This window comes from Acipenser ruthenus, chromosome 14 (genome assembly GCF_902713425.1).
Source record: "Acipenser ruthenus chromosome 14, fAciRut3.2 maternal haplotype, whole genome shotgun sequence".
In the NCBI taxonomy this organism is placed as follows: domain Eukaryota; kingdom Metazoa; phylum Chordata; class Actinopteri; order Acipenseriformes; family Acipenseridae; genus Acipenser; species Acipenser ruthenus.
Window position 1 is genome coordinate 23,849,506 of NC_081202.1, and position 27,023 is coordinate 23,876,528.

At 36.7% G+C, this 27,023-nt stretch overlaps 2 protein-coding genes across 3 annotated transcripts in view; both read right to left on the bottom strand.

The window, feature by feature from the left end:
• The window catches only part of LOC117419457 (inositol 1,4,5-trisphosphate receptor type 2-like), a 120,950-nt gene extending 118,695 nt beyond the window's left edge, over positions 1 to 2,255 (bottom strand). The window contains exon 1 of the mRNA XM_034032209.3: positions 1,822 to 2,255. Within this exon, the coding sequence (XP_033888100.1) occupies positions 1,822 to 1,913 (92 nt within the window). The 5' untranslated portion in view covers positions 1,914 to 2,255. The remainder of the gene's footprint in view (positions 1 to 1,821) is intronic.
• Positions 2,256 to 6,805: 4,550 nt separating this feature from the next.
• Positions 6,806 to 25,321, bottom strand: LOC117419521 (integrator complex subunit 13-like). 2 transcript variants are annotated; one of them, XM_058986172.1, is made up of 17 exons: positions 25,014 to 25,321; positions 23,721 to 23,969; positions 23,249 to 23,323; positions 20,809 to 21,011; positions 20,501 to 20,581; positions 19,344 to 19,434; positions 16,713 to 16,841; positions 14,323 to 14,407; positions 14,015 to 14,107; positions 13,529 to 13,618; positions 13,149 to 13,327; positions 12,296 to 12,463; positions 11,637 to 11,791; positions 9,493 to 9,723; positions 8,304 to 8,443; positions 7,431 to 7,566; positions 6,806 to 7,132 (listed from the first exon to the last, which is right to left on the bottom strand). In XM_058986172.1, exons 2-17 carry the CDS (start codon positions 23,943 to 23,945, stop codon positions 7,096 to 7,098), a joined length of 2,118 nt encoding a protein of 705 aa, XP_058842155.1. In that variant the 5' UTR covers positions 23,946 to 23,969; positions 25,014 to 25,321; the 3' UTR covers positions 6,806 to 7,095. The 2 variants fall into 2 exon arrangements, with proteins under 2 accessions (XP_058842155.1, XP_058842156.1); XM_058986173.1 differs by lacking the exon at positions 25,014 to 25,321 and adding an exon at positions 24,359 to 24,377.
• Positions 25,322 to 27,023: the final 1,702 nt, after the last annotated feature.

The window sequence follows — 27,023 nt, forward strand, 5'->3', positions numbered from 1 at the left end:
GGAGCAATTGCCTCCAGGGTCTGTTGCAAAGACATGCCAGCGCCTCTACTAGCATGAAGTACAGACTCAAAGCCATCCGTGTTACGAAAGGTGGGTGGGAGAGCAAGCAGGTCTGATATAGAAATGAGACACATTTTCCCAAGAGCCCCTGCTGCTTAACCCTCTGCTACAAACAAAGTCATGACCACTGCTGTGTTTTTACAAGCATTTATAGTGATTTTTTTAATTAAATCGAATAATTCAATATTACCATATATAGAAAAGTGGACACATGGTTTTAAGAAAGGTACACTTCTTGGCTAGTCTTAAATTAGAACGTTGTCATATTATACGCACAGAAATACATGCTCAAACATTTATTAACAGTCATTTCACATTTAATTTTAATAGTGGGATTAAAATAATCATCCAAGCAATTTTTTCACATTGCATGATAGAGATCCTGCAGTAAGCAACAGCACTTTGCTAGCACTGGCCAGTATAGGAAACTGTTATGACACATTTCCTGTGCTTGACAACTGAAATTATCATGATTTACTAACCAAAGGTTATGTTCTTCAATGGAACACTTTTACTTTAGCCCTTTAATGTGACATTTTTCAGCAACTGGGATACTTTTTTTTTTTTTTCTATGAACACAGTATTAAAAAAAGAAAAAAAAAACATTTGGGGTTTGTAACAAAATGAGCACTTGAAATAATATTTGAAAATTGGAATTCAAATTGTGACGTGCCAGTGCATTGGGATGGAGAAATCAAAGTACCCTGAACCAACTGGAACATGTTGGAGTTAAAATGATCAACTTTAGGAGTCAGATACAAGAGGTAACATAATGATCTTAATTTCCTGGTTTCTAAGGGAGCAGTGGGTATATTAAAATTAGACTTTACAGACAAAAATGGACCAAAAGTTTCGACTCTGTAACAAAAACGAAGTAGACAAACACATTGCAGGTAGTCCTTTTTTAGTAACCGGGGTTTATAAAGGTTAAAGGTGATCTATGTAGTATATATCAACAAACTGACTATACAGTACTTATGCTGACATGCCCTTCCACTTACTGGCTGCATAGTAGAGTAATCGGGGTCTTGGTCAGAGTGAGCACTAAAAACTTTTTTTTTTTTTTTGGACAATTGGAATTCAGAGCTGAATTATACTGGAAGAAGGGCATTCTTAAAAAAATATATTGTGCTTTGTTATTTTAAATTATGATTACGATTTCCCTATTGAACATATTTAAAACTATGAAGTCGTAGCATTCCATATCAAAATGTTATTAGACTTGAAATAAAACAGTGGTGCTTAATTATATTTAATGGCCAGTCGACTGTCATTGTCACAATGTTACAAATAAAAAAAATACCTATTATGCTGGCAATCTGTCAAACTGAAGGCCCAAAGAGGTAATCACCAGTCAGGTTTTGCCTATATGCAAAAAAAGTTTTTACATAAAGAACGGTTACCGGTACATTTACAGTATATTTGTTGTATTATTTTCCAGCACAGTCAGCTGTCTGTACGTTAAAATATACAATATGAGATAGACAAAATAAAAAAACAAAAAACTTATTCCACGGGCCTTTTTAGTGAAATGTCTGATCACTTCCTACTTCGTTCTTAACAAACACTACATCCAAACTGTAGTGTGCATAACACCATTATTTTAATGCGCAGATGTGACAATTCCTGCTTAATTTACATAGGTTTGCACATTTTAATAAATATATATTTTTTATTTGTATTTTTAATCCGGCTAATTTTTATTTCAAACTAGAGTGAGATCAAATTCTTGCATGCCAGCAAAGAATCGCAAATACTTACCCCAAAGTGCTAATGAAGCCATTGACTGTGCCTTCTGCGTAGAGGGAGACAATATCCCCAATGTGAAGAAAACTGGACCTCGGTTCAGACATTTTTTCTCATTTTTTGTTATAATCACCCCTTTCTTGGATTCCTGAAACGCTGCCACTCCACTCCAGCAACAAGTAACCAATAAATCAACGTTCCAAAGTCTGTTCCAATAAACTAACTGTTACAAAGATGCAGCTCGCCAAACGTAAACAACCTATCCAAAATGCATTTTATATGATCATTTTAATAAAGTGATGCAATGCGTTTTTTTTTTCCACTATCAGTTAAGAACATGCCCCAGTTCTTCCTGTGACAGAAAAGGCAGAAGAGCAATTTTTTGTGTTTCTTGCACATTCGCTGCTGGGAGGAGACGTTCTTGTCTTACACATACAGAGCCTATCACAGACCATATAGGAAGCGATTGCTGCAGCTTTGGAATGAGGCGCAGTTCAAGGAAATACTGTATTGGGTTACGTGCGTACGTATCCAGACAAAATATAACTATATTGGTTTGAATAACGTATTTCTTTGGTTTGATTAACAACTATATGTGTTTGATTGTCAACTACATCGATATAGTTCACAATCAAACCAATATAGTTGTAAACCAAGCCGATGTAGTTGCCATTTAAACCAAGAGTTGTAAATTACAATTCTCGTTTTGACTGATAACTACATCGTTTTGGTTTACAACTACAGTATATTGAATGACAACCATATCGGTTTGATGCACAACTATATTGGTTTTGTTGGACATGTATTAGTTTCAATGACAAATATATCGATTGGCAATTAAAAGCAGGCAGGACTTACTGTGGTCCTTTACTTATAAACACAATTTCTGTAATAATAACAATAATAGATTAAATGGCATTTGAGGAAGTCTGTAATATTTTTTTTACATATAGTTGTTAATCAAACCAATATAGTTGACAATCAAACCTTTGTTATTCACACCAATATAGCTGTCATTCAAATCGATGGAATGTTTTTTTTTTGTATGGGATATTAAAAAGTTCTAAGCAATGATAACATGTGACATACTAACACAATGTTGACCCAAAATGTGTTTTACAATATGTTAATGCTTTTGCTTCCTTGTGTTTCCAAGTACCAAATACAATAGTATGTGGTTTGTGTATTTGTATGCCTTGTTCTGCTTTGTTTAGAAAATAATTGTGTAATCAAAATACCGTTTCAATATTTAGAATAAGTATTTAAAGGCTTTAAACTTTTGTGTTGGTCTCCCTAATATTTTGATTTGCTGTCGCTTAAGAGAGTCATCAGTTTTACATGATGTTGAAAGTAAAGCCATGCCTGGACATACAGTAAACCTAGATATTAACTCATTTTAGGTAAACCTTATTAAACATGTTTGGACTATTTGTTTTCCTCATTGTTTTCCTCAGTATAATAGGAATAGCTTGATAATAAGAAGGTTCATAGTATAGGAAAAGCTGAAATTAATGCTGTTCCCATTTTGTTAGAAATTAATTTAAAATTTAGGATATGCCTTAAGTGAACAATATTTGAGAGGTTTGTCATTCAAGATAACCCTGTAAGCCCAGACAGCTTTTCTGTAAATGCCTATTTGAGGGAAAACTATTTTACAATCACTGCCATCTCAAGCCTTATAATAATAATAACTACCACCAGATACCACACAGAAATAATAATAATAATAATAATAATAATAATAATAATAATAATAATAATAATAATAATAATAAAACACAAAACGATGTGCGCTAATGTAACACACAGAGGGTGTAAATCTTCAACACATAAGCCAAAAATGATAAAATAAAGTTTGATGTTTATGTAACAGTATAACCTGCTGTTAGAGAAATGTGTAATTTATTCACATAAAAACAGACTTTGGAAAAAAAACAGTCATCCGACAATGTGATGTACTACTGTACATAGTGGTTTTACATCAGATAAAACAGAATGGTTAGTCTCATAGTATCTTAAAGGTATTTGATCTGGTAGTGTGACTGTTCAGCAATGAATACAGGACATAATGTTTCCATTAGAATGATAAATACCTGCATTCCCAGAAATGTTTCTTTATGTACAAAATATACACATAGCATTTAACAATGGTATTGTGAAAATAAACAGGAATCCTGAAAAAGATACATCTTGTTATCCAAAGCAAACAAAGCAGTGCACAAAAGGGCTAAACACTAGTCCAAAGGTCACCAGCTTGCACCTTCCATGTCCTTACCTCCCCACCCCCACAACACAAGAAGAAGAAGAAGAAGAAGAAGAAGAAGAAGAAGAAGAAGAAGAGGAAGAAGAAGAAGAAGAGGAAGAGGAAGAGGAAGAGGAAGAAGAAGAAGAAGAAGAAGAGGAAGAGGAAGAAGAAGAGGAGGAAGAGGAAGAGGAAGAAGAAGAAGAGGAAGAGGAAGAAGAAGAAGAAGAAGAAGAAGAAGAAGAGCTAAGTCTTCTTTACTCTGTGGACTTGTGGTTGTAAAATTCTATTTTAAAATAGTAAGTTACCATGTTTACTAACTTTTTACTAACTAAAACAAATCCAATTTCAATTTAATGTAGCATTCTAGTTTTAAAAAAAAGTTAAAATAGTACTGTAAGGAAAGGTGGGACAAGCAGTATGTGCAAGAAGGATAATAAAAGGCAGGATAAACTAGTATTACATTATTGAGAATCAGACAGGATGACAGTGGTGTTTCCGGTTGCCAGGAAACGCCAATTAAAATCAAGATGCGGAGCTAATTAAATAGTGCTATCAGGTGTGTATATTGACAGAACATTTTAAAATGAAGCTTGATTGAAGCACACAGACGTGAAACCATACCTTGCCATGAGCTAGAAAGATAGATAGATCGATAGATAGACAAGGTTTTTATTGTCTCTCACAATAATAATTAGTTTCATTCTTTTATGTCAACTAGGTTTCATGACAGACCTGTCCAGCCATTTGAGCCTATTGATGGACACCCAGGAGACGACTGCAAGCACCCACTTTGACACCTCAATGTTTCCTTTCACTTCATTCTCATTTGCTACAACACCCACGTCAGCAGCTTCTATCACTGCTTCTCAGCCACAGGAACACAGTAGTCTGCAGGTCTCTTATATTAGTGCACTCTTCCCTCAGAGTGTTAAAATATTTAGCACAATAAATATGGCAGTGGTTTCCACAGAGCCACTGTTGGATGACATTTCCGGAAGCATGACATACTCCAGCGCCTTTGGCAGTATTATCCCAGCCATTCCTTCTTCACAATTTAAAAGCTCTGTGACTAAAAACTCTTCACTTTCATCAGACGAGGTCAGCAAAGTTTTCATTTTTAAAACTGCTACAGAAACAGATTTCTACTATATTGCTTCCACCACTGCATTATCCCCATACAAAGTCTCCTATTCAGTATTATTATCCACCCAGTATCTTTCTTTGCTTTTACCTGCCATAAGTTTCAGTGGGCTTCTGTTCTCCGAACCTGCAGTCTCTTTAACAGCTATGATGAAAATAGTGCCACCTACTGGTAAATCGGAAACACCTGCCTTCAAGCCAGATACAATCCGAACTCTCTCATTTATAGACTTTGTCCTGTCAGTCTCTCAGACACTCACCATTCCATCAGTCAAAGAAGATTTGTTCCAATCTAGTCATTCAGCACTCGAACTACCCTCACAGCTATCTTCATTGCTCTCTTGATGTGTTTCCAACAACAATACTGTTTTCCCATCGGCATTTGCTTTCCAAAAGCCAGAATGAACCACAGCCTCCTTACATTCAGATGCCTTTAAACACTTTATCTCAACAGATACAGGATTCATTGTATTCCACTGTAGAAGAAACATACCAACTAACCATGCTGGGTCCCATCACTTCAACCCATTCTTTTGAGGGGGAACTTGGACACACCTCGTTTTCTGCTCCTTCTGTACCACAGCAGCACAGTTTGTAGCTATCATATCCTGTGTCTAACATTTCTGTATTACCACGTAAAGATTCATTAATCCCTAGCATTTTGGCTACACTGCCTATGGAGTCATCATTGAATATGTTAATGTTATCAGAGTATTTAACATCATTCATCCCCTTTGTCTCTCCTGGTGCATCATCATTAATATACCCAGATAAGAAAACGACCAGGCTGGATGATGAAAACTCCCTTATTCAACAGTCTAGCGTTAAAACACCTACCATCTCTATGGGGCCTGCTCCAACACTGACATATAAAGTAGATATCCATAGTTCCACTCCCCTGCCTGCAGAACATTCCACTGCAGTTACTATTGACACTCTCTTCACATCATATCACTTTACACTTCTTCAGCAAAAGGTGGCGTAACCAGTTATTGAGTCTAAGGGGGCGATTACTTTTTCACACGGGGACATTGGGTGTTGCATAACTTTCTTTAATAAATAAATGAAAAATTTATCAAATTTTTGTGTTATTTGTTCACTCAGGGTCCCTTTTATCTAATATTAGGTTTTGGTTGAAGATCTGATAACATTCAGTGTCAAAAATATGCAAAAATGCAGAAAATCAGACAGGGGGCAAATACTTTTTCACAGCCTGTAATATATATAACAAAAAGGGTATTAAACAATTACAATAAATAATTTGATCAAATTGAGAAAAGGCCAACTTGAGCCCTACATTACACACATGGCTATTTGTAGTACATCAAGTGGATCATGAATTATGAAAAAAAAGCCTTCAGCCTTAAAAGAGTTGCTCTTATTGTATTATTACTTGTACTGTAACACTTGAAATGTATTTGCTTACGATTGTAAGTCGCCCTGGATAAGAGCGTCTGATAAGAAATAAATAATATTATTAATAATAATAATAATAATAATAATAATGTTATCATGTCTTGCGTATAGTGATAAGTATCAAATTGTACAGTGTATCATTACACTTCTAGTAGGAAGTTGATTATAAATGTGATTAAATAAAACAGAACAAATGCATCAATTACATTACTGTTTATTTTTTGTCACAAACTCAAAACATCTGTATAAAATGTTTTATTTTGTAAAAAGAATCTCTAGCTGTCACTTTCCACAGGCAGACGACATGTTGTGTATTTATAAACATTACAAAAGATGGAAAATGAGATACTTCAGTCAACCACGGCCAACTGGTTGTCAATTCATACTAAAATCAAATAAACCATTCTGTACAAATTATTCTGGGCTATTTCAAGTAACACGTGGTCATATAAATCCTCGCTCTTTCTCAGTTATCTTCATTATCTTCATTATCTGCTAGCCTTTCCATTTTCATGAGTGTCCTTCCTACAATCAAAAGAAGATTGAATGACATGAAAACATTGTCAGAACAGGTAAAACCCCCATTTTTATTAAAAAAATTTAATACATTTTAGCTCTAGGGTAGAAACAATTAATCTTCACATTTCTTGTAACATTAACCCTTTAAACAAAAACATAAACAAATTGAAGAACTTTTCAATTCCCATCTAACCTGGACTTAAAATGTAAGTATTTTATTCATTCTTTATTTTACAGAATGGGCTGTACAAAGTTATGGAACAAATATGAATTAGTAATCCATGTAATGCTCAAAGATACAAACCCATTTTCTTCTTTGAGGTGTTGGTATAATTCAGCTTTGTTGTTTACAGAGTTTAAACGTCCGACAAACTCTTGATGTTTTCTGGAATTGGCTGTATTTATCCTGCTGGTCCACATAGCAAGTAATGACACAGGACCTACAGGCACAACATGTAGATTTAATCAATGGCAAAACACAAAATTCAGAGTATTTTCTGAAGACCAAAAATTATATATATATATAATATAAAATATGGATTGACGTGATTGTAGCTAAAAAAAAACAACAACAAAAAAAAAACAGTTCCATAAATCTTACCTTACATGTGCATTTGTTATATACTGTAACAAACACGTTATAGTAAGCAAGCTGTCTGGTACCTCACTAGGCTTGCAAACCAGGCTTTCTGACAGTGGTGTACTTTCTTGCTCATTTTGTATTCATTAGGAAGACTATATCAGAATGAAATTGTCTCCATCCCTTCAACGTTTCGGTCCTGTCTTTACCAACCATCTGCTTCCTGACTGACCTTACACCCAGAAGACACTGCTGAAGTGAAATGGCCTAGGCACGGAAACTTTCTTTAACCTAATGTAGAACCAGGAATTGTGTCTAAATTGAAAATACATATTTGCATTTTCTAAAACATGTACTTCTTTCAAAACTGTATGTTTAGGAACCATGCAGCTAACAATAATTCTACATGTGTAAGATTTATGGAGTTGCAGTATACTGCAGTACTCTTGCAGTTGATATTGTATTCAGTAATAGGACAGGCAATTACTTCACTAGATTACAGAATATGCTGATTGTTTCTACACATATATGAATACTTTTATTACACTCATGTTGCATCTAAGACAGGGCTTTTGAAATAAAAGCTGTGGGCTGTACCTTTTGCTTTTTCCACTGGTGGTGTTTCCTCTATTGCCAGACGGGGTTTTTTGTTTAGTGGTTCAGGGGAGTCAGGAGAATCTTTAATGATTTCAGCCTCAGCCAGCTCCTCTTTCTCACACTCCAGCACGCCTTTTAACCTAGAAATAAGACAACATCTATCTCAATCCCTGTTTAATTCCTACAGAATGCAATGAAACATACCAGACACTGTAGAATCTGAACTGTGTGTGTGGCATAACACGTTCCATACATATTTCCGACAGGAACTTTGAATAACTTCTGCCAAACATAGTCCATGTATTCAAATAAAAGCTTTCTTTTTCACAACCAGTGAAAGCTTTCTTTTTCCTCAATAGCAGATCCTAGAAAGGTTAAACAGAACATATCAGCGTCATGTTCGTAAAGCGAGTGTCCACCTGCAGGGATTGGCTCCTGCCAATATTATGCATGGAACTGCCTGTTTCTAAACTATCAAAACAATCAAGATTATGTTAAAAAAACATTAATTAAAGCGATCGGTATCATTAACTGCATCCACATACATCCACTGTATGTATTGTGATAAAGCAGGAGGAGTTAAAAAAAGATCCTGGGGTTTGAAATGGGTAGCAGGGCAGAATACCGCGGGGCTTAGAATAAGAGCCGGGATGATTAGCACCTGGCACTAATTTAATGAGGTACACCTGCCTGATATATAAACAGGGCTAAAACTGGCTACTGGGGTCCGTTTGTGTGAACGCAAAGGCCTGTGGGAAGACCCAGTAACCACCGAAAGGTGATGTGCATTGTGTGTGCTATGACTTGTATTTAAAACAAGAAGTGCTTTGTTGAACTGTTAAACGATTTAGCCATCTGGTTGTGAGTCATGGATTATTCAAAGTTTAGAGAGTGCTCCAACTTGGAGTTAGGCTTCTGTTTGTTTTGTTTCATGAATAAAAACTTACAGGTACCGTCCTGTTTAAACCTATCTGTTGTTTGTGTGCTGTTTGTTTACAAAGACAGTGAAAAAGCTCCTGAATTGTGTTCAAAGTTACACACCATGGTAAGACTATGGTCACATACTTCAGGGTCTTTTTTTCACTTCAACCATCTTAACACTCTGCTCATTTAAATAAGAATTGGTCAGTTTGTAAAGACCTCAGTAGTCAGTAAGTCTACATACTGTGGTGAACAGCGTCTTTCCTACCTCTCAGACTCCTGCCACGTCTTATCTGGTTCCACGTCCTTTCCATTCTTCTCAGACTTGTCCTCTTTCTCCTCCCTCTTCCTCCCTCTCTTCTTGCGCTCCTCTTCCTCGGGAGGTTTGCTCCGACAGGCCACGATGCAGTCCAGGACTCTCTGGTGCCTCTCTGTGCTGTTAATATGAGCCCTGACGAGGGTCTCCAGTTCGTTCCACATGATCCTGTACTGTTCATCTCTAGTGAGATTCAGGAGATTCAGCTTTTTCTTTTTCTTTTTTTTTTTTTTTAGCAGTATTTAATATGGTGACATTACCTAGTAATGTTTAAAATGTAATTGGATTCAACATTATTTACACATAGCAAGGGATGTCATCAGATTTGGGTCTTCCTCCATGACACTTATATATTATATATATTTGATTTATCAGAATTGAAAGTAAGCCATTACAGGACATTTTTACAGACTTAAGTAACTGTATAATTAGCTGTCTTCATAAACACTCTTACACTTTTCTAATGAGGGAAATTATATATATATATATATATATATATATATATATATATATATATATATATATATATATACACATACACAGTACTGTGCAAAAGTTTTAGGCAGGTGTGAAAAAATGCTGTAAAGTAAGAATGCTTTCAAAAATAGACATGTTAATAGTTTATATTTATCAATTAACTAAATGCAAAGTGAGTGAACAGAAGAAAAATCTACATCAAATCAATATTTGGTGTGACCACCCTTTGCCTTCAAAACAGCATCAATTCTTCTAGGTACACTTGCACACAGTTTTTGAAGGAACTCGGCAGGTAGGTTGGCCCAAACATCTTGGAGAACTAACCAGTTCTTCTGTGGATTTAGGCAGCCTCAGTTGCTTCTCTCTCTTCATGCAATCCCAGACAGACTCGATGATGTTGAGATCAGGGCTCTGTGGGGGCCATACCATCACTTCCAGGACTCCTTGTTCTTCTTTACACTGAAGATAATTCTTAATGACTTTCGCTGTATGTTTGGGGTTGTTGTCATGCTGCAGAATAAATTTGGGGCCAATCAGATGCCTCCCTGATGGTACTGCATGATGGATAAGTATCTGCCTGTACTTCTCAGCATTGAGGAGACAAACTGCCTTCTGCTACAGCCAAATATTTCAAATTTTGACTCATCAGTCCAGAGCACCTGCTGCCATTTTGCTGCACCCCAGTTCCTGTGTTTTCGTGCATAGTTGAGTCGCTTGGCCTTGTTTCCACGTCGGAGGTATGGCTTTTTGGCCGCAAGTCTTCCATGAAGGCCACTTCTGACCAGTCTTCTCCAGACAGTAGATGGGTGTACCAGGGTCCCACTGTTTTCTGCCAATTCTGAGCTGATGGCACTGCTGGACATCTTTTGATTGCGAAGGGAAGTAAGCATGATGTGTCTTTCATCTGCTGCAGTAAGTTTCCTTGGCCGACCACTGCGTCTACGGTCCTCAACGTTGCCCGTTTCTTTGTGCTTCTTCAAAAGAGCTTGGACAGCACATCTGGAAACCCCTGTCTGCCTTGAAATTTCTGCCTGGGAGAGACCTTGCTGATGCAGTATAACTACCTTGTGACTTGTTGCTGTGCTCAGTCTTGCCATGGTGTATGACTTTTGACAGTAAACTGTCTTCAGCAACCTCACCTTGTTAGCTGAGTTTGGCTGTTCCTCACCCAGTTTTATTCCTCCTACACAGCTGTTTCTGTTTCAGTTAATGATTGTGTTTCAACCTACATATTGAATTGATGATCATTAGCACCTGTTTGGTATAATTGTTTAATCATACACCTGACTATATGCCTAAAAATCCCTGACTTTGTGCAAGTGTACCTAGAAGAATTGATGCTGTTTTGAAGGCAAAGGGTGGTCACACCAAATATGGGTTTGATTTAGATTTTTCTTCCGTTCACTCACTTTGCATTTAGTTAATTGATAAATATAATCTATTAACATGTCTATTTTTGAAAGCATTCTTACTTTACAGCATTTTTTCACACCTGCCTAAAACTTTTGCACAGTACTGTATATATTTATATATGGGGTTGTCTGATGATTAAGAGAAAATTATGCTGGATGAAAATACAATACAAATCTAATATATATATAGAATCTGTATTTTTTTACCTTTTAGGTCCTTTTCCTCTTGTACCCACTGTAGAGATAGGAAGGGGGTCATTCTTCCTCTCCATATCAACTAAATTATAAATAGTCTTTTGACAAGTCAGCACATCCTCCTCAGTCAAACTTTCCTTCACAATTAAACTGGCCAAAGGCACCACCTGAGGACAAACAGTATAGCTGTAAGGCAATGAAAAGTATTATCCGGTCGAAAGCAACACACCACACAAATGTATAGAACACAATCAAATTACATGTTCCCACCATGAATGCGGTTTGTAAAATCTTCTCTCATTCCAATGTCAATCTGGTGCTGCTGAAAGCTCCATTTACAACATACAGTATAATCTAATCTGTCCATATGTATCATGCATTTGTATAATTTCTCGAATATGTTCCAGATAAAAAAATTAAAGATTTTTTTTTTTTTTTTTTTTTTGCAGTCTGAGGTTTAACACCTGCCTTTAGTGTCCTCCTTATTGGACACACATAGGTAACTTTCTCCTGTAGAGCAAATTGATAAGATGTTTTAGCAGGTAACACTCACATGCCACACAACTTCTACCTAAGCTTTCAAGTCTACATATTAAATCATTTCATTAGGGGAAAGCATTTCAAATGGACAAATAAAACAAATAGGCCTTTGTTAAGCGAACCATGCTTACAGCTTGCATGTTAAAGATTGTGGTCTGGGAGATGATCATTGGCCAGTAGCGAGTGTGCCGTTCCAATTGATCTTTAGCTCTCTCCAAGGGGGCTCTTGCAGCTGCTTCGATCTGCTTGGGCCCTGGGAAAGGAGTCAATCGATTTTCCCTCATAAACTCTCCAAAGTCCTGTTGAAAGCAATACATAATTGCTGTTTAAAAGCTTTAATAGGAGGCTGTGTGGTCCAGTGGTTAAAGAAAGGGGCTTGTAACCAGGAGGTCCCCAGTTCAAATCCCACTGACTCATTGTGTGACCCTGAGCAAGTCACTTAACCTCCTTGTGCTCCGTCTTTCGAGTGAGACGTAGTTGTAAGTGACTCTGCAGATGATGCAAGTTTTCTATTTATTTTTTTTATTTTTTTGTAAAGAGACGAATAGGAACCCTGTCTCTGAGACGTAACACAAATGTATGTAGCTTGAATTGGTTAATGATTGGGCTGTCACATAATCTTTTTAGGAAAGTCATACATCATACATTACATGGGTAGAAGTGTTAAAAGTTAGGAGTTCGCATGTTTGGTTGAATAATAGCCAAATCTTTACAGTACTTCTATACAAACACTAATGCTTTAAAAACTATTTTACATTAGCATTTTACTATAACATTCAATTGGTTTTGTATTTTTTAATATTTAAGCAATTGACCTTTTCTTATTTACATCAAACAATGCATGTTATGTACAGTTTTAATGCTGGACAAATAAATGGACACACCTGCCATAACATGGTCAAGAGTGTGTAGAGCCACTGTAGGCAACCAAGACTGCACAGTCTTTTTTTGTATCAATAGGGAAGAGTGTGGAATTGTGCTTACTGTAATCCTGTAGTCTGTGACTCTCCCTCCACACCCCTCACTGATGGACGGGGGATCCTCCAGGGTTGAGCGGGTGCTGCTTAATACGTGAAGGAAGATCTCCCCACCGTGGCTGCTCAGCATGTGGCTGATCACTTTGGAGCCTGACTTGCGTGGCTGCTCCAACAACACTGAGCGACCTGCAATAGAAAAAACAAGAGATTCATGTCAAGCCTGTGCACTTCAATGCACCAAGGCAGGGAGGAGACCACAACCTTTGAACCATGTAGTGCATATTTCCTAATCAGAACTTGTGCTGGCGTTATCAGTGATAGAACTCAAAAAGGGAAGAAAAAGCACAGACTGTTCATATATCCCTCCTCCCACCCCTCCCCCCTTACCATTTAAAAGAAAGTTTGTTAGGCAGGAAGACGGTCGGCTGTTCACATCCACAGGTGAAATCCGGAAGGCTCCTGTGCAGAAATGGAGCTCTGAAAGGGAAAAAAGGCCCATTGTTTTTGTTTTTTTTATCCCCACAAGGCAACTCTCAGATACATGACTGATTTGTTTTTCATGCAATCATAATAATAATTAGTCATTTAGCAGACGCTTTTATCCAAAGCGACTTACAGAGACTAGGGGGTGAACTATGCATCAAAACTGCTGCTGTAGTCATGTACAATAGGACCTTGTTTGTTTTACGTCTCATCCGAAGAACGGAGCACAAGGAAGTTAAGTGACTTGCTCAGGGTCACACACAGTGAATCAGTGGCTGAGCTGGTACTGAACCTGGAACCTCCTGGTAACAAGCCCCTTTCTCTAACCACTGGCCCACCAAGCCTCCAATAGATGCACTGAAAAAAAAAAAGATTTAGATTTGTTCTTACCAACACTATTGGTCCTTGGCGTACACCACTTTAACGTCACAGTCTCTTTTAGACTGCTGTCTCTGCTGGCACTGCCTGGAGGATGCAGCTCACCTATGAAACGAGGGGGGAAAATCATTACCGAGCATACATGTTATTACAGTGATAGTGCAGCACTACCCTTTTACTACCTGTAGCATTAATGCGCTGAATTCCTATTTTTTTGGTCTCTTTAAAGCTTATCAATTGACACCAGTTCACTAGAATCTGTGTTGGTCTCATCATAGATAATCACTAAAGATAAGCAGTGAAGCACATTATCTACTCACCACTCCTAATGAATTCTAAATGTGCATCTTTGTGGTGAAGTAACTCCACATCATAATTAGCGGATGTGTTTGCGTGTTGTTCTTCCTTTAAATCAAAAGAAAAAGTAAAAAACTATCATGTTAGGTACACCACTAACTGGCTATCCTTAGCATGCCAGTTCACAAGAATATAACACAAATACAAAGAAACAAACCAAAGTGCAACCAGTTACTATTTTTTTTTGAGCAGCTTGAATCTCCAGTTTTTTTTAGCTGTCACACTTGGAGGTTGGAGGGTCATTTTTATGGGACGGAACTAGGGACACTGTTACTGCATGCACAAGGTGTGGTCAAGTCATTAAGACTTTTTTGTGAAGGTTTTAGGTTAATATTAACTATTCATATTGTATTGCTGTTTTGGATAGCATATTTCTTGTATTAATGTATGAAATATGTCACAGAAAATATGAAATGATAAGAGAAACTGTGTTATACACTCGGGCGAGTTGAATTAGTAAGGAGAGGGACAGTTTGGATTATATTATTTGTTTTCGAGTTATGCTTTAGGTGAGTCGGAATCCCACAAAGCCTTGAGGATGTATCATTTGAAACCCTGTGCATATAGTAAACAGCTTAAAATGCAACATTCCTTTCATATATTTAACACTTGAGTCAGCTAACTAACAGTGACATGCCCTTTAATCAATGCAAAAGTAAATCAAAGGAAACAGAAAAAAACAACAACATTACTCTGGCACTACAGGAAAGAAAGGAAAATACATCAAACACAGCAGCTCTTGCAAATACAAATAGGAACTACACAAACTTCACAGGGACGAGTCACTTTAAATTTCTTCTTCAGGGTATCGCTGTATTAGGAAATTAGAACCTACATTTTCTAATGCTACAGCACATCTGCTTAGTTCTCACATCCAATAAAACGAGGAAAATATTTTACTTCCCTCTGTTGATTGGAAGGGTTGTTTTTTTTTGGCAACCATGTATCATACACCAAAAAAACATTTCTGCAATCCAGCAGGTTTTAAGCTTTATTATTTGTCACCATTAAAAGTGTCACCGACAAATAGGGGGAAAAAAAACAACATTGAAATGCCTCATGGATATAACATGGCATAAATTTGTGCAGCCCAAACAAAAATAAATCACCTCCCACATCAAAGCCTACTGGTCCCACCTTCCCACTTCCTGCTCTAAACTGTTTAAATCATGGAACACTAGAAGAGTCTAGAAGAGTTTTTAATGGGAAAGGTTTAATAAATAATAATTTACGCACCTTCACATTTCTGAAAAACACTGTTCACTGTTATACTACACTCTGTAAAATAAGGTTTTTGATTTAGCTACTTAACTCATTGTTTTTAATTGTATTTCCTAGGGCTATTCATTAGGGGTCTAATTTATAGATAGCTGCATGTCAAAAGGCTAGTTACAAATACCCATTAAAAAGGTGCATTGCTCGGGTATAAAAAGAGTTTCCAAACTTTTAAAAAATTAAAAAATCTATTATTTTTAATGTTACTTATATCTATCAATCAACTAAAGAATGACAGATATACTCAAAATCTAACATAAACTGCTTTAGGCCTTTATCAGGCAGAAAGCCTGCATTGATGACCGTTACCTATAGTATAAATCATCAGGGGATTAAGAGCTCCAGTGACTCTACCGAGCAGCACACAAAGACAGCATTGTGCTGATATGCAAAGAGCTGTGACTTCCAAGAGACAAGCTATTTTTGTTTAATTAATTTGCAAGAGGGAAGAAGAGAAAATGCATTACTTGACCATTCAGGGGATGATTAAATAAAAAACTGGAGCCAAAGTGTAGTTTTTAGAGTGTTTATCATATTACCATTCACCATTTTGTATGCCATATAACATTGGTGCATATAAAAGATTAGATCATTTTGTCAAAGGAATACAGCTGATGGGAGCAGAGAAATCACAATTGGCAATAATACAAACTACTGATCTAAACAAGAGGACGAAATGTACAAAGGGTATAATGAGTAGTAACTTTACTTGGGCACTAACAGTACAAAAGTGGTCCTCATCAGTCACTAATGAACACAATACAAAGGATCACAGACAAACAAATAAGAGGAGTAACGCGAGCAGGTCAAAGTATATCACAGCTATATTGCTATACTGGGTTTGGAGAAGCTCACAACAATATAGCCTTTTGTTCTGTGATCCTTCTTGTATGTAAAATGTACTAACCTGGTCACTGACATTGAATGTGGGCTAGCAAAACAGAAAATATGATATGAAAAGAAAAGCAATATAAAGATTATTTTTATAGGATGCACGTTTACCAAAAACTAAATTGAAAGACTACAAAATAATAATACTGAAGAGCAGTGCTGCAGGCAGTTTAAACCCAGATGTTACCTTCATGGGGATATTGGTGATGGTGGTGGAGGCCAGGTCGAAGTGCTGCTGGACTAGAATGTTAAGCTTTCCAGCGAGATGCCTTCCTGCTCGCACGCTATGTACTTCGCTGGTTAAGACTGGGGAGATCTAAAACAACAGCAATACTCATTTGGGCAGACACTGGGTTTATTTGCTAAGGGGTCATTCCACACCAACTCAACCAGAAAAGGGACATTTTGTTGCCCGTCCGTCTCACATTTTCCTAGAAAAATTCACCTGGGGGTTTTCTGACATGCTGAGTTCAGAAATGATAGCCATTACTTTTTTTTAAATTTCCCCTTCGACCTGTGACCTTGCAAAGGTCAACCTAAATTGAGAAAGGGACCTTGACCAGAAAAATCACCCTGGGCACAATTTAGATGCTACCAAATTGCCAGACGAGGGGTACCTGACGAGTTTTATTCGAACTTCAGCCTAACTCTTTACCCTGTGGGGGATGTGGGTCCTAAAATGTAATATTGCTGTAAGAACCTTAGGAACCAGTCTTCCAAATTCTGTGAAAAACTTTTGGTTTCAAGTCCCACCACTGGTCATTAAACCCCCTTGAAATTAGAGTTTTTGCTATTTGTACCAAGTTTAGGCCATAATAACTTGCATGGGGGAATCCAAAAAAATCACCCAAAGATTGGATAGATGCTGATGAGATCTACAAGCATCAAGCAAAATATTATGGTATCCGGGGATTCTGGATTTTTGGCAGATGTTTGAAGATGCATCATGCATTCGAGCATTGCTTATGGCCACTTTGGTGAGGCTAAAGTGCCACATAGTTCTATCCAAACTGGCTATTTCTTCAACTTTGCATTCTCTGAGGATTGATCTAGAGGAAAATGTAACAGTATGTGCTTCGACTGGCACTAGCTTGGAGCTGAGGGGTTATGAACTTGCATGGGACTTGGGACGACTTTGTTACGATGGCACATTTGAAACAACCAAAACCTTACTTAGTTGGGTTTTAAAAACTAAATTCACGTGTTTTCTTAAAAAAAAAAAAAAAAAAAAATTTAATATCACTTTTGGTTTTTAAAATCCAACTAAGTAAGGTTTTGGTAGTTTCAAATGTGTCATCATAACAACGAAGTCCCAAGTCCCATATGCAAGTTCATAACCCCTCAGCTCTAAGCTAGTGCCATTAGAAGCCCACATTGTTTCTTTTTCCTCTAGATCAATCCACAGAGAATGCATAATTGAAGAAATAGCCAGTTTGGATAGAACTATGTGGTACTTTAACCTCACCGAAGTGGCCATAAGCAATGCCAAAATCCCCGGATACCAACATATTTTGCTTGATGCTTGTAGATCTCATTAACATCCATACAAACATATCTTTGGGTGATTTTTTGGAGTTCCCCACGCAAGTTATTACGGCCTAAACTTGGTACAAATAGCAAAAGCTCAAATTTCAAGGGGGTTTAATGACCAGTGGTGGGACTTGAAACCAAAAGTTTTTCACAGAATTTGGAAGACTAGTTCCTAAGGGTCTTAAAATAATGGCTATCATTTCTGAACTCAGCGTGTCTGAAAACCCCTAGGTGAATTTTTCTGAGACGGACAGGCAACGGCACTGGTTGAGTTGGCATGGAATGACCCTGAGCAATTTCTCTGTAAAACAGATATCTGTACACCCCAATTGTAACGTTTATATTAGTGACAGACCTGGGGTCAATTCTAATTACAAATACAGCAGGATTGTTTGCTGAAATTGCAATTGCAATTACAATGCTACTGCGTTCAATTCTAATTACTGTTACAATCATGCTGCAGTAATTACAATTATACCACTAAAAAGTAACATACACAACATTAACATGTCCACTGTATTCATTCTAAATAACCTAGCAATAATCACAAGTTCATTTTTTTTCTTCAAACAAATAGGGTCACCAAAAGTGGTTGAACATACAAGAATAATGATCAAATGACAAATAAATGGGTAATTAATAAATTATATGGTATAATTACAATTACGCAGGTGTGCCAATGTTCATTTACAATTACACTGTAATTGCAATTAATTATGAATTGCATAATTACAGTTGTAATTGACCCCAGGTCTGACTGCTGATTCAAGTAATTCTACCCAAGAAGTGTTACTGATTTAAGACTTTGCAGTCAACAAAAGTACACAGTAAATAGTAGTGAATGTTTCCTCCTTTTTTCAGAATATCCACTAGATGTCAGCATACACTTCACTTATTTTTGTATCCAATTCATCATTAAATATTAGAGTTGTAACCTTCCCTGTCAGAGAAGACGCTACTTGATTGCCATTCATTTGTTCTCAATAATTCTGTAGATGACGGAAAGGTATATTTTCTTGTTGTGTATTTAACATGTTTTTAACAAGTTTCATTGCAAAAAACATGTTAATGGGAATTACTCTGAAAATGTAAGCAGCTACCAACCCCTGGAGTAAACACAACGATCACCTCAAGGTTTTACTGTATAGTGAGGAAGTACTATTGGGGAAAAAGCCCTCCTTTCCCCAAGAATGTTGATATCTAGTTAGCAGATGAAAAAACAAACTCATTTTGATGGAGAATGAGTAATACACTAGAATACTGCCGCAGTTTTCTGACTCACTCATACCTCTTTTCTTGGACGATCCGAGACCAGCGTGTCATCTCCAAGTGGGTATGTGTGAATAAGAACGAGCTCACACTGCTGAATCTGCATTAACCTTGGAAGTAATATAAATAAATGATAATTACAACTACTGTTAACTACTGTTATCTGTCTTCATTAAACACTGCAACAATTTGTTTTAATCTTGTTAGTAATCATATAGATGTGCAGCTTTCCCAGTCTAAACTGTACTCAGAGAGAGAGAGAGAGAGAAAGTTCTGGATGTTTGATGAGTTTGTGAAGTTTTGTTTTTTCCTCTCTAAACCGGACAGTGGCAAGCTCTCAATTACTTAATTGAAACCTTATTTGAACTAATAATTAGCTGCATTTGACTTTTTGAAATTGTTTAGCTTACAAAAAATTGGAGAATTCAAGTTCCTTATAAAATTTTATATTTAACTTGGAACCTCCAACTGTTTAAAATAATTAAAAAGCTTTGATTAGGCAACTTACTGTTCAATTAAGGGTTTGATTAAGTAATTGAGAGCTCGGTTGGAACAAAAACCAACAGGACAGTGGGTCCCCAGAACCACTGTATTAATGCATTATTATATTCTTTCTACGTTGAGTCTAATTGTATAATACATTGTTTTGAGTGATGCAATAACACTGTTGAGTGTATTTGTCACAGTTAATAAAAAATAAAAATAAAAAGCTTATGGTAATAATGGTATGTCTCGTTCCCTTGGCTGCACAAATGCAGCTCTGTTTTTCAGTTTTAAACTTTCATTTCGGTTTTACAGAAAGCTGACGATGTCAAAAACTTGATAAAAAACCAAACCGATCATAACCGACTTGCATCCCTAGTTCAGACGTGCGATGGTTAAGTAAAAGGTACAGCATGAAAATGTTCAGTGTTGCTTGCAGTGTCAAAACTTTGGTAACATGGATTAAAAAAACACATTGTACTTTTTAAAATTTTATTAAAGATTGTTTAAATTCAATCATTTATTATTTTTGATCACAAATTAATTTGTAAATCAGCACCTACATGTATTGCCATGCTTTGCGCACTGTAAGCTTTTACCTAAAATTAAATTACCCTGTTTAAACTGTTTAATAATGCATACTAATCCCCATCATCAGTATGCCTACCATGCAGGCTATTATATTGCACCCACCGATCTGAGCCAGCTGCTAATTTGTTGTGTTCTTGTATCGTCTCCTGGACACAGTCCTCCAGCATTCGCACATGTGTGTCACTGGAAAGACAGTACAAAGAGTAAGGATGATACAAATGCAGCTCTGTGAGAATGGCTGTTATATTAGACAGAAGCTGTACTGTACAGCAAGCAGGAAGCATTGTATGCTGGGAGTCCTGAACTGCTCTCTTTTGTAACAGATATCAGATTCGGTGCTACTAAATGTTTTTAACTTTGCTTTTAAAATGAGGTTGGACAAGATGCACGTCGTTTTACATAGAAGGTACCTCTTTGCATTGGTGATGCAGATAATTCGGCCTTTGTTGGTGACATGCTCTGCATTGTCCATAAGTGTGGTGCGGGCTTCGTGCTGGTACTCTGTGATTTTGCAGAGTGATTCCACTGCTGCCACTAATCCATGTAGGATGCTGCAGCACTCTGGATCTTCACGAGGATTGGGGGGTCCTACAGCTGCTAGAGCCGACATCAGCTTGTTCAAAGAAAAAAAAAAGAACTGGTTGAAATGAACAAATAAATGTTTTCTTTTTTTTTTAAACGGATAAAAAAATGTGTTCAGACTACAACATTTTACTAATTTGTTTTCATACAAATATTTTTATTAAGGAGGATAAAATATGTATTAATTATATATATATATATATATATATATACACACATTATATATATATATATATATATATATATATATATATATATATATATATATATATATATATATATATATATATACACACACAGTACTGTGCAAAAGTTTTAGGCAGGTGTGAAAAAATGCTGTAAAGTAAGAATGCTTTCAAAAATAGACATGTTAATAGTTTATATTTATCAATTAACAAAATGCAAAGTGAGTGAACAGAAGAAAAATCTACATCAAATCAATGGTGTGACCACCCTTTGCCTTCAAAACAGCATCAATTCTTCTAGGTACACTTGCACACAGTTTTTGAAGGAACTCGGCAGGTAGGTTGGCCCAAACATCTTGGAGAACTAACCAGTTCTTCTGTGGATTTAGGCAGCCTCAGTTGCTTCTCTCTCTTCATGTAATCCCAGACAGACTCGATGATGTTGAGATCAGGGCTCTGTGGGGGCCATACCATCACTTCCAGGACTCCTTGTTCTTCTTTACGCTGAAGATAGTTCTTAATGACTTTCGCTGTATGTTTGGGGTCGTTGTCATGCTGCAGAATAAATTTGGGGCCAATCAGATGCCTCCCTGATGGTATTGCATGATGGATAAGTATCTGCCTGTACTTCTCAGCATTGAGGAGACCATTAATTCTGACCAAATCCCCAACTCCATTTGCAGAAATGCAGCCCCAAACTTGCAAGGAACCTCCACCATGCTTCACTGTTGCCTGCAGACACTCATTCGTGTACCGCTCTCCAGCCCTTCGGCGAACAAACTGCCTTCTGCTACAGCCAAATATTTCAAATTTTGACTCATCAGTCCAGAGCACCTGCTGCCATTTTGCTGCACCCCAGTTCCTGTGTTTTCGTGCATAGTTGAGTCGCTTGGCCTTGTTTCCACGTCGGAGGTATGGCTTTTTGGCCGCAAGTCTTCCATGAAGGCCACTTCTGACCAGACTTCTCCGGACAGTAGATGGGTGTACCAGGGTCCCACTGTTTTCTGCCAATTCTGAGCTGATTGCACTGCTGGACATCTTCCGATTGCAAAGGGAAGTAAGCATGATGTGTCTTTCATCTGCTGCAGTAAGTTTCCTTGGCCGACCACTGCGTCTACGGTCCTCAACGTTGCCCGTTTCTTTGTGCTTCTTCAAAAGAGCTTGGACAGCACATCTGGTAACCCCTGTCTGCCTTGAAATTTCTGCCTGGGAGAGACCTTGCTGATGCAGTATAACTACCTTGTGACTTGTTGCTGTGCTCAGTCTTGCCATGGTGTATGACTTCAGCAACCTCACCTTGTTAGCTGAGTTTGGCTGTTCCTCACCCAGTTTTATTCCTCCTACACAGCTGTTTCTGTTTCAGTTAATGATTGTGTTTCAACCTACATATTGAATTGATGATCATTAGCACCTGTTTGGTATAATTGTTTAATCATACACCTGACTATATGCCTACAAAATCCCTGACTTTGTGCAAGTGTACCTAGAAAAATTGATGCTGTTTTGATTTTGATTTAGATTTTTCTTCTGTTCACTCACTTTGCATTTAGTTAATTAATAAATATAATCTATTTTTGAAAGCATTCTTACTTTACAGCATTTTTTCACACTTGCCTAAAACTTTTGCACAGTACTGTGTATATATATATATATATATATATATATATAAATCATTAAAAATCACCTTTGTTGTTACTGAATGCAATTAATCTTTTTAAATAAATTTTAACAGATACTTTTGACCATGTAAATTTAATTTATTATAATTTCTGCTTGATATGGATAGCTTGCAACTAGAATATATATATATATATATATATATATATATATATATATATATATATATATAGAGAGAGAGAGAGAGAGAGAGAGAGAGAGAGAGAGAGAGAGAGAGAGAGAGAGAGAGAGAGAGAGAGAGAGAGAGAGAGAGAGAGAGAGAGAGAGAGAGAGAGAGAGAGAGAGAGAGAGAGAGAGAGAGAGAGAGAGAGAGAGAGAGAGAGAGAGATTTTTTTTTTTTTAAATAATGACATAAAAGCTTTTGCTAAAAATGTGTTGTGGTTGCACTTTTTTTAAACAGTGTTACCTCTTGTACATTTTGATCTTCCTGGCTCCAAGTATTCAGAAAGTGAAATTCAGAATCACTTACAATATAATTAACCTGAAAGAAAGTACATATGAATTGCAAAACATTAGGATAAGGTATTTTGTCTATGGTTAAAAAATAAAAAAATACTTCAACATACTGGATGAACGTGTTTCTGTGTTCTTCTTTGTTTTTAAAGTACACAAAAAAAATGTACTATATGTACATGTTCCACAGTTCTGACTACCCTTGTTGTGAATTATGATTTTAGAGTGTTTGTAGGTGTTTGCATGTCTGTCACTTTTTATGAAAGAAACCACATGCTGTGTACACTTAGTATTCCGTTGCATTTCAAACTGGAAGGGAATTACTGTTTTTCTTATATATCTTTTCTGTTTTCATTTTTTTTTTTTTTTTTTTTTTTTACAGGGACAGCCACCTATTGGGGACACCTCCTATGACATACACGTACCAGTTTCTTAAAGGGGTAGATGTCAAAAAGTATTCTGCAGTATTCCATGGAACATTCCACTGCACAGGTCCACAGGGATTTTGAGACAGGAGCCAGTGGTATAATGCCTTGAGCCCGGGTTTTAGTCAACATATCGTATTCCACTTGCTGTCTGCATGACTCTGCCATATATGGGCAGTGGTCCACAACAAAAACAGTTTTGTGGGAAGCTGAAAAAGTCTTCATCGTTATTCAAGTTAATAGCAGACTCTAAAAAAAAAAAAAAAAAAAAAGAACACAATAACATTTATAAACGAGGTGAGATCATTCAGTCTATCAATGCTCATCCGGTTCCTAGTAACTAATTGATTGCAGGACTTCATCTATTCGTGTTTTAACATGTAAAGCATCTATGTACGACTTTGGATTCCCACTGATATAAGCATAAGGATTACAATAAGTCTTTCCCTAAATGACATACGTGATAATAAAATGTGCTTAACCTTGCACTACATTGTGTCCCACTACACTTTGTAAAACAATTAAAGTTCATTTCTGGTAATGTGTCCATTTGAAAGAAAACTTTGGGACTGTCTCTGTAAAATAACAAACAGTAGCAAAACAAAAAGACTTATGTGGAGCCGTGTTTTAACCTTTACCTTAACATCGTTGTTCAGATCTAAGCAAAAAGCTGGCTTAAATAATGAGATGCTGGCCTTTCAACAATAGATACAGCAGGGCAACTGAAATTAATTTGGTGGCCATATGACTTAACAATGTAAGCAATTTAAAACTGTAACTCCATCCAGCTGACTTCCACTGTCTGCACGGTTATTGCTTCCACCTGCTCTTTCCCGACTGCAGTCAGATTGCTTTGCAGTGGTCACACAGGAAGCGCTTTTTATATCATGGCTCATAAGGGATCTCCTAAATGTTGTAAGAAAGTACATTATTTCCACGTTGGAAATAACATTTTGCGTACAGTGTATGCTTTATTATTCAGAATACAGGAAAATGAACGTATTTACTATGAACCCCAAACCACCGTCTAACACAAAAGAAAGGACATTAATACTAGCAGAATAGTGACTTGACCTAAAAAACAATGCACGTATTAATTTTCCCTTGTATTCTCTGTAGAGCATGGACATTTTACATCATGTAGCACGCTGTATCACAAAGTCAACAGAAAGAAGCGTCTTCATATCTGATTTTCTTGATACATATACTGATGAGATATTAACAAATATATATATATATATATATATATATATATATATATATATATATATATATATATATATTAAAACTCACTTTGTGTCGAATCTGTCATCAGCCAGAGAGAGCAAAACATAAGCTGCGATAGATGAGGACGCGGGGGTGTTCCTATATGCTGTTAAAATAAAACAAAAGTCTAGATTTACATAATTGGTAGATTTTACACCACTTTACTTCGCGTTTCGGACTGTAATCGCATGTCTTCTAAAATTAATGGCTTGTATAATTAATGTATTATTTGAAGATAATTTGTTTGTTGAAACACACTGACAGCTGCTGCAAATCCTCACTCAAGTCCGTTGTGGAATACATCTCGGTACGGAAACAATGTTCTGTACAAAATCGTTCCGCTTGTTGATAAATGCGTTCATTTTATTGAAACTGGATTGCTGGCCTATAATTGCATTTTATTGCAATTATCTTGCACCTTTTATTATTATTTTTTTAATGTATCTATGAAAGCTGCACATTTGTCAGCTGGGGTCGGGGGTTGAAAGCAGCATGTTGAATTCGTGTTGCTCTTTTACATACTTTTTTTAAATATATGATTTTGTCACTCCGTATTTATAAAAATGATGTGTAATATAAAACATATATAAGTGCTTCTAAATTACAAGACTTTATTCGCCTTAAGTTTAGAGAAACTTTTGTGAGGCTTTATGGCAGCAGCAAAATCAGTTGCCTAAAGTTCCAATAAAAAATCCTACTTGTAGTAATTGATATAAAACTGATACTTCTGGTAGAACTATTTTTCAGATGGGATGACAAGTCTAGTCTTGAAAGACTTAAGACCTGAAACTTGTTTTATAATGTCAGCAAAAATACAACCACATACGTAACTTAATAATTGCTGCAAAAAATGTTTTTTGTCGTACTGCCATGCTTGCCAAGGATTACCTGGAAGAAATCCACTTTATAGGCTATCCCACAAAAACATCTTTGGGACCTACTAGGACGTCGGGTTGGTGGACGTTTTAACCCTCTGGAGAGAGAGGATATACCTTAAAAGACGTTATCACCACCTGATTAGAATAATTACCTGTGATTCTTGTTAATTTTGAAAAATTAAAGTTTGAAATTTTGAACCTTAATTTTATTTTAGTAGTGTATTATTCCTGCAATGGGCTTGGTTTCTTTCTCAATGTCTTTTATTGCTGGATGTTTTAGAGTAGTTTACGTTACTTTTCAATTTCAAGAAGTTGGTTTTCATTTTTGGTCTCACTGAATACAGATAGATATCAACCTATTCTTTAAGTTATTATTCATATATCCATTCCAGTGCCTCACCTTTTTTCCTATATATTTTTTTTTTTTACTCGCATATACATACCTTGAGTTGAAAAAATCTTCTCATGCGTTAAAGTAGTGAAGGTAATTTGACTTCCTGCAAAACTATTTTCTTTGACTGCATTGTTTAAAAAAAAAAAAAAAACATTTTGGACACTGGCTGTTTGTAAAACAAAGGAGGGGACCCTTAATCATTCAAAACCCATTCAGTAGAAACTGAAGAAATATTTAATTGTGTAACTGTACTGTTATCATCCTGTGCTTTGGTTCTTTGCACAATAATTAACAATTGTTAATCCTACTCCGAATGACAATTTATGCATAACTCTGCTGGGACTATTAATTTCAAAACTGTTTTTGTTTACACTAACCCTAATCAATGATTGTGACAGAGAAAGCAGGGGAGGGGGGTAGAGGAGGGGACTGAGAGTAGAGGAGTTTAAGGACCAGCCAAGGACCGTCAGTGGGACAGCAGCGGCTTGCCGGTTTATGACCGGCCAAGGGCCGTCAGTGGGATAGGAGCGGCTTGCCGGTTTATGACCGGCCAAGGGCCGTCAGTGGGATAGGAGCGGCTTGCCACCGGTGGACCGACAAAGGGACAAAGGTTGGATGCGCGTCCACCAAAGGATGCCGACAGTGGGCCGATGAAGGTGCTGCTGGCAGACCACTTAACTTAGGTCCCCTGCTGGATTGCAAAGTACAACATGAATATAACATTATTTAGCCTATGACGTTTCCTTCGTCAGGTAAAATGTCATA

Bases quoted from the DNA above. Each gene is read 5' to 3' on its own strand.
- LOC117419521 (XM_058986172.1), bottom strand. From the start codon at position 23,945: ATGAAGACTTTTTCAGCTTCCCACAAAACTGTTTTTGTTGTGGACCAC. The intron at 13,619-14,014 runs GTAAGAACAAAT...TTTCCCTTTCAG, and splicing joins GCCAAGGACCAATAGTGTTG to AGCTCCATTTCTGCACAGGA. The intron at 8,444-9,492 runs GTAGGAAAGACG...TCTTATTTCTAG, and splicing joins ACGTGGCAGGAGTCTGAGAG to GTTAAAAGGCGTGCTGGAGT.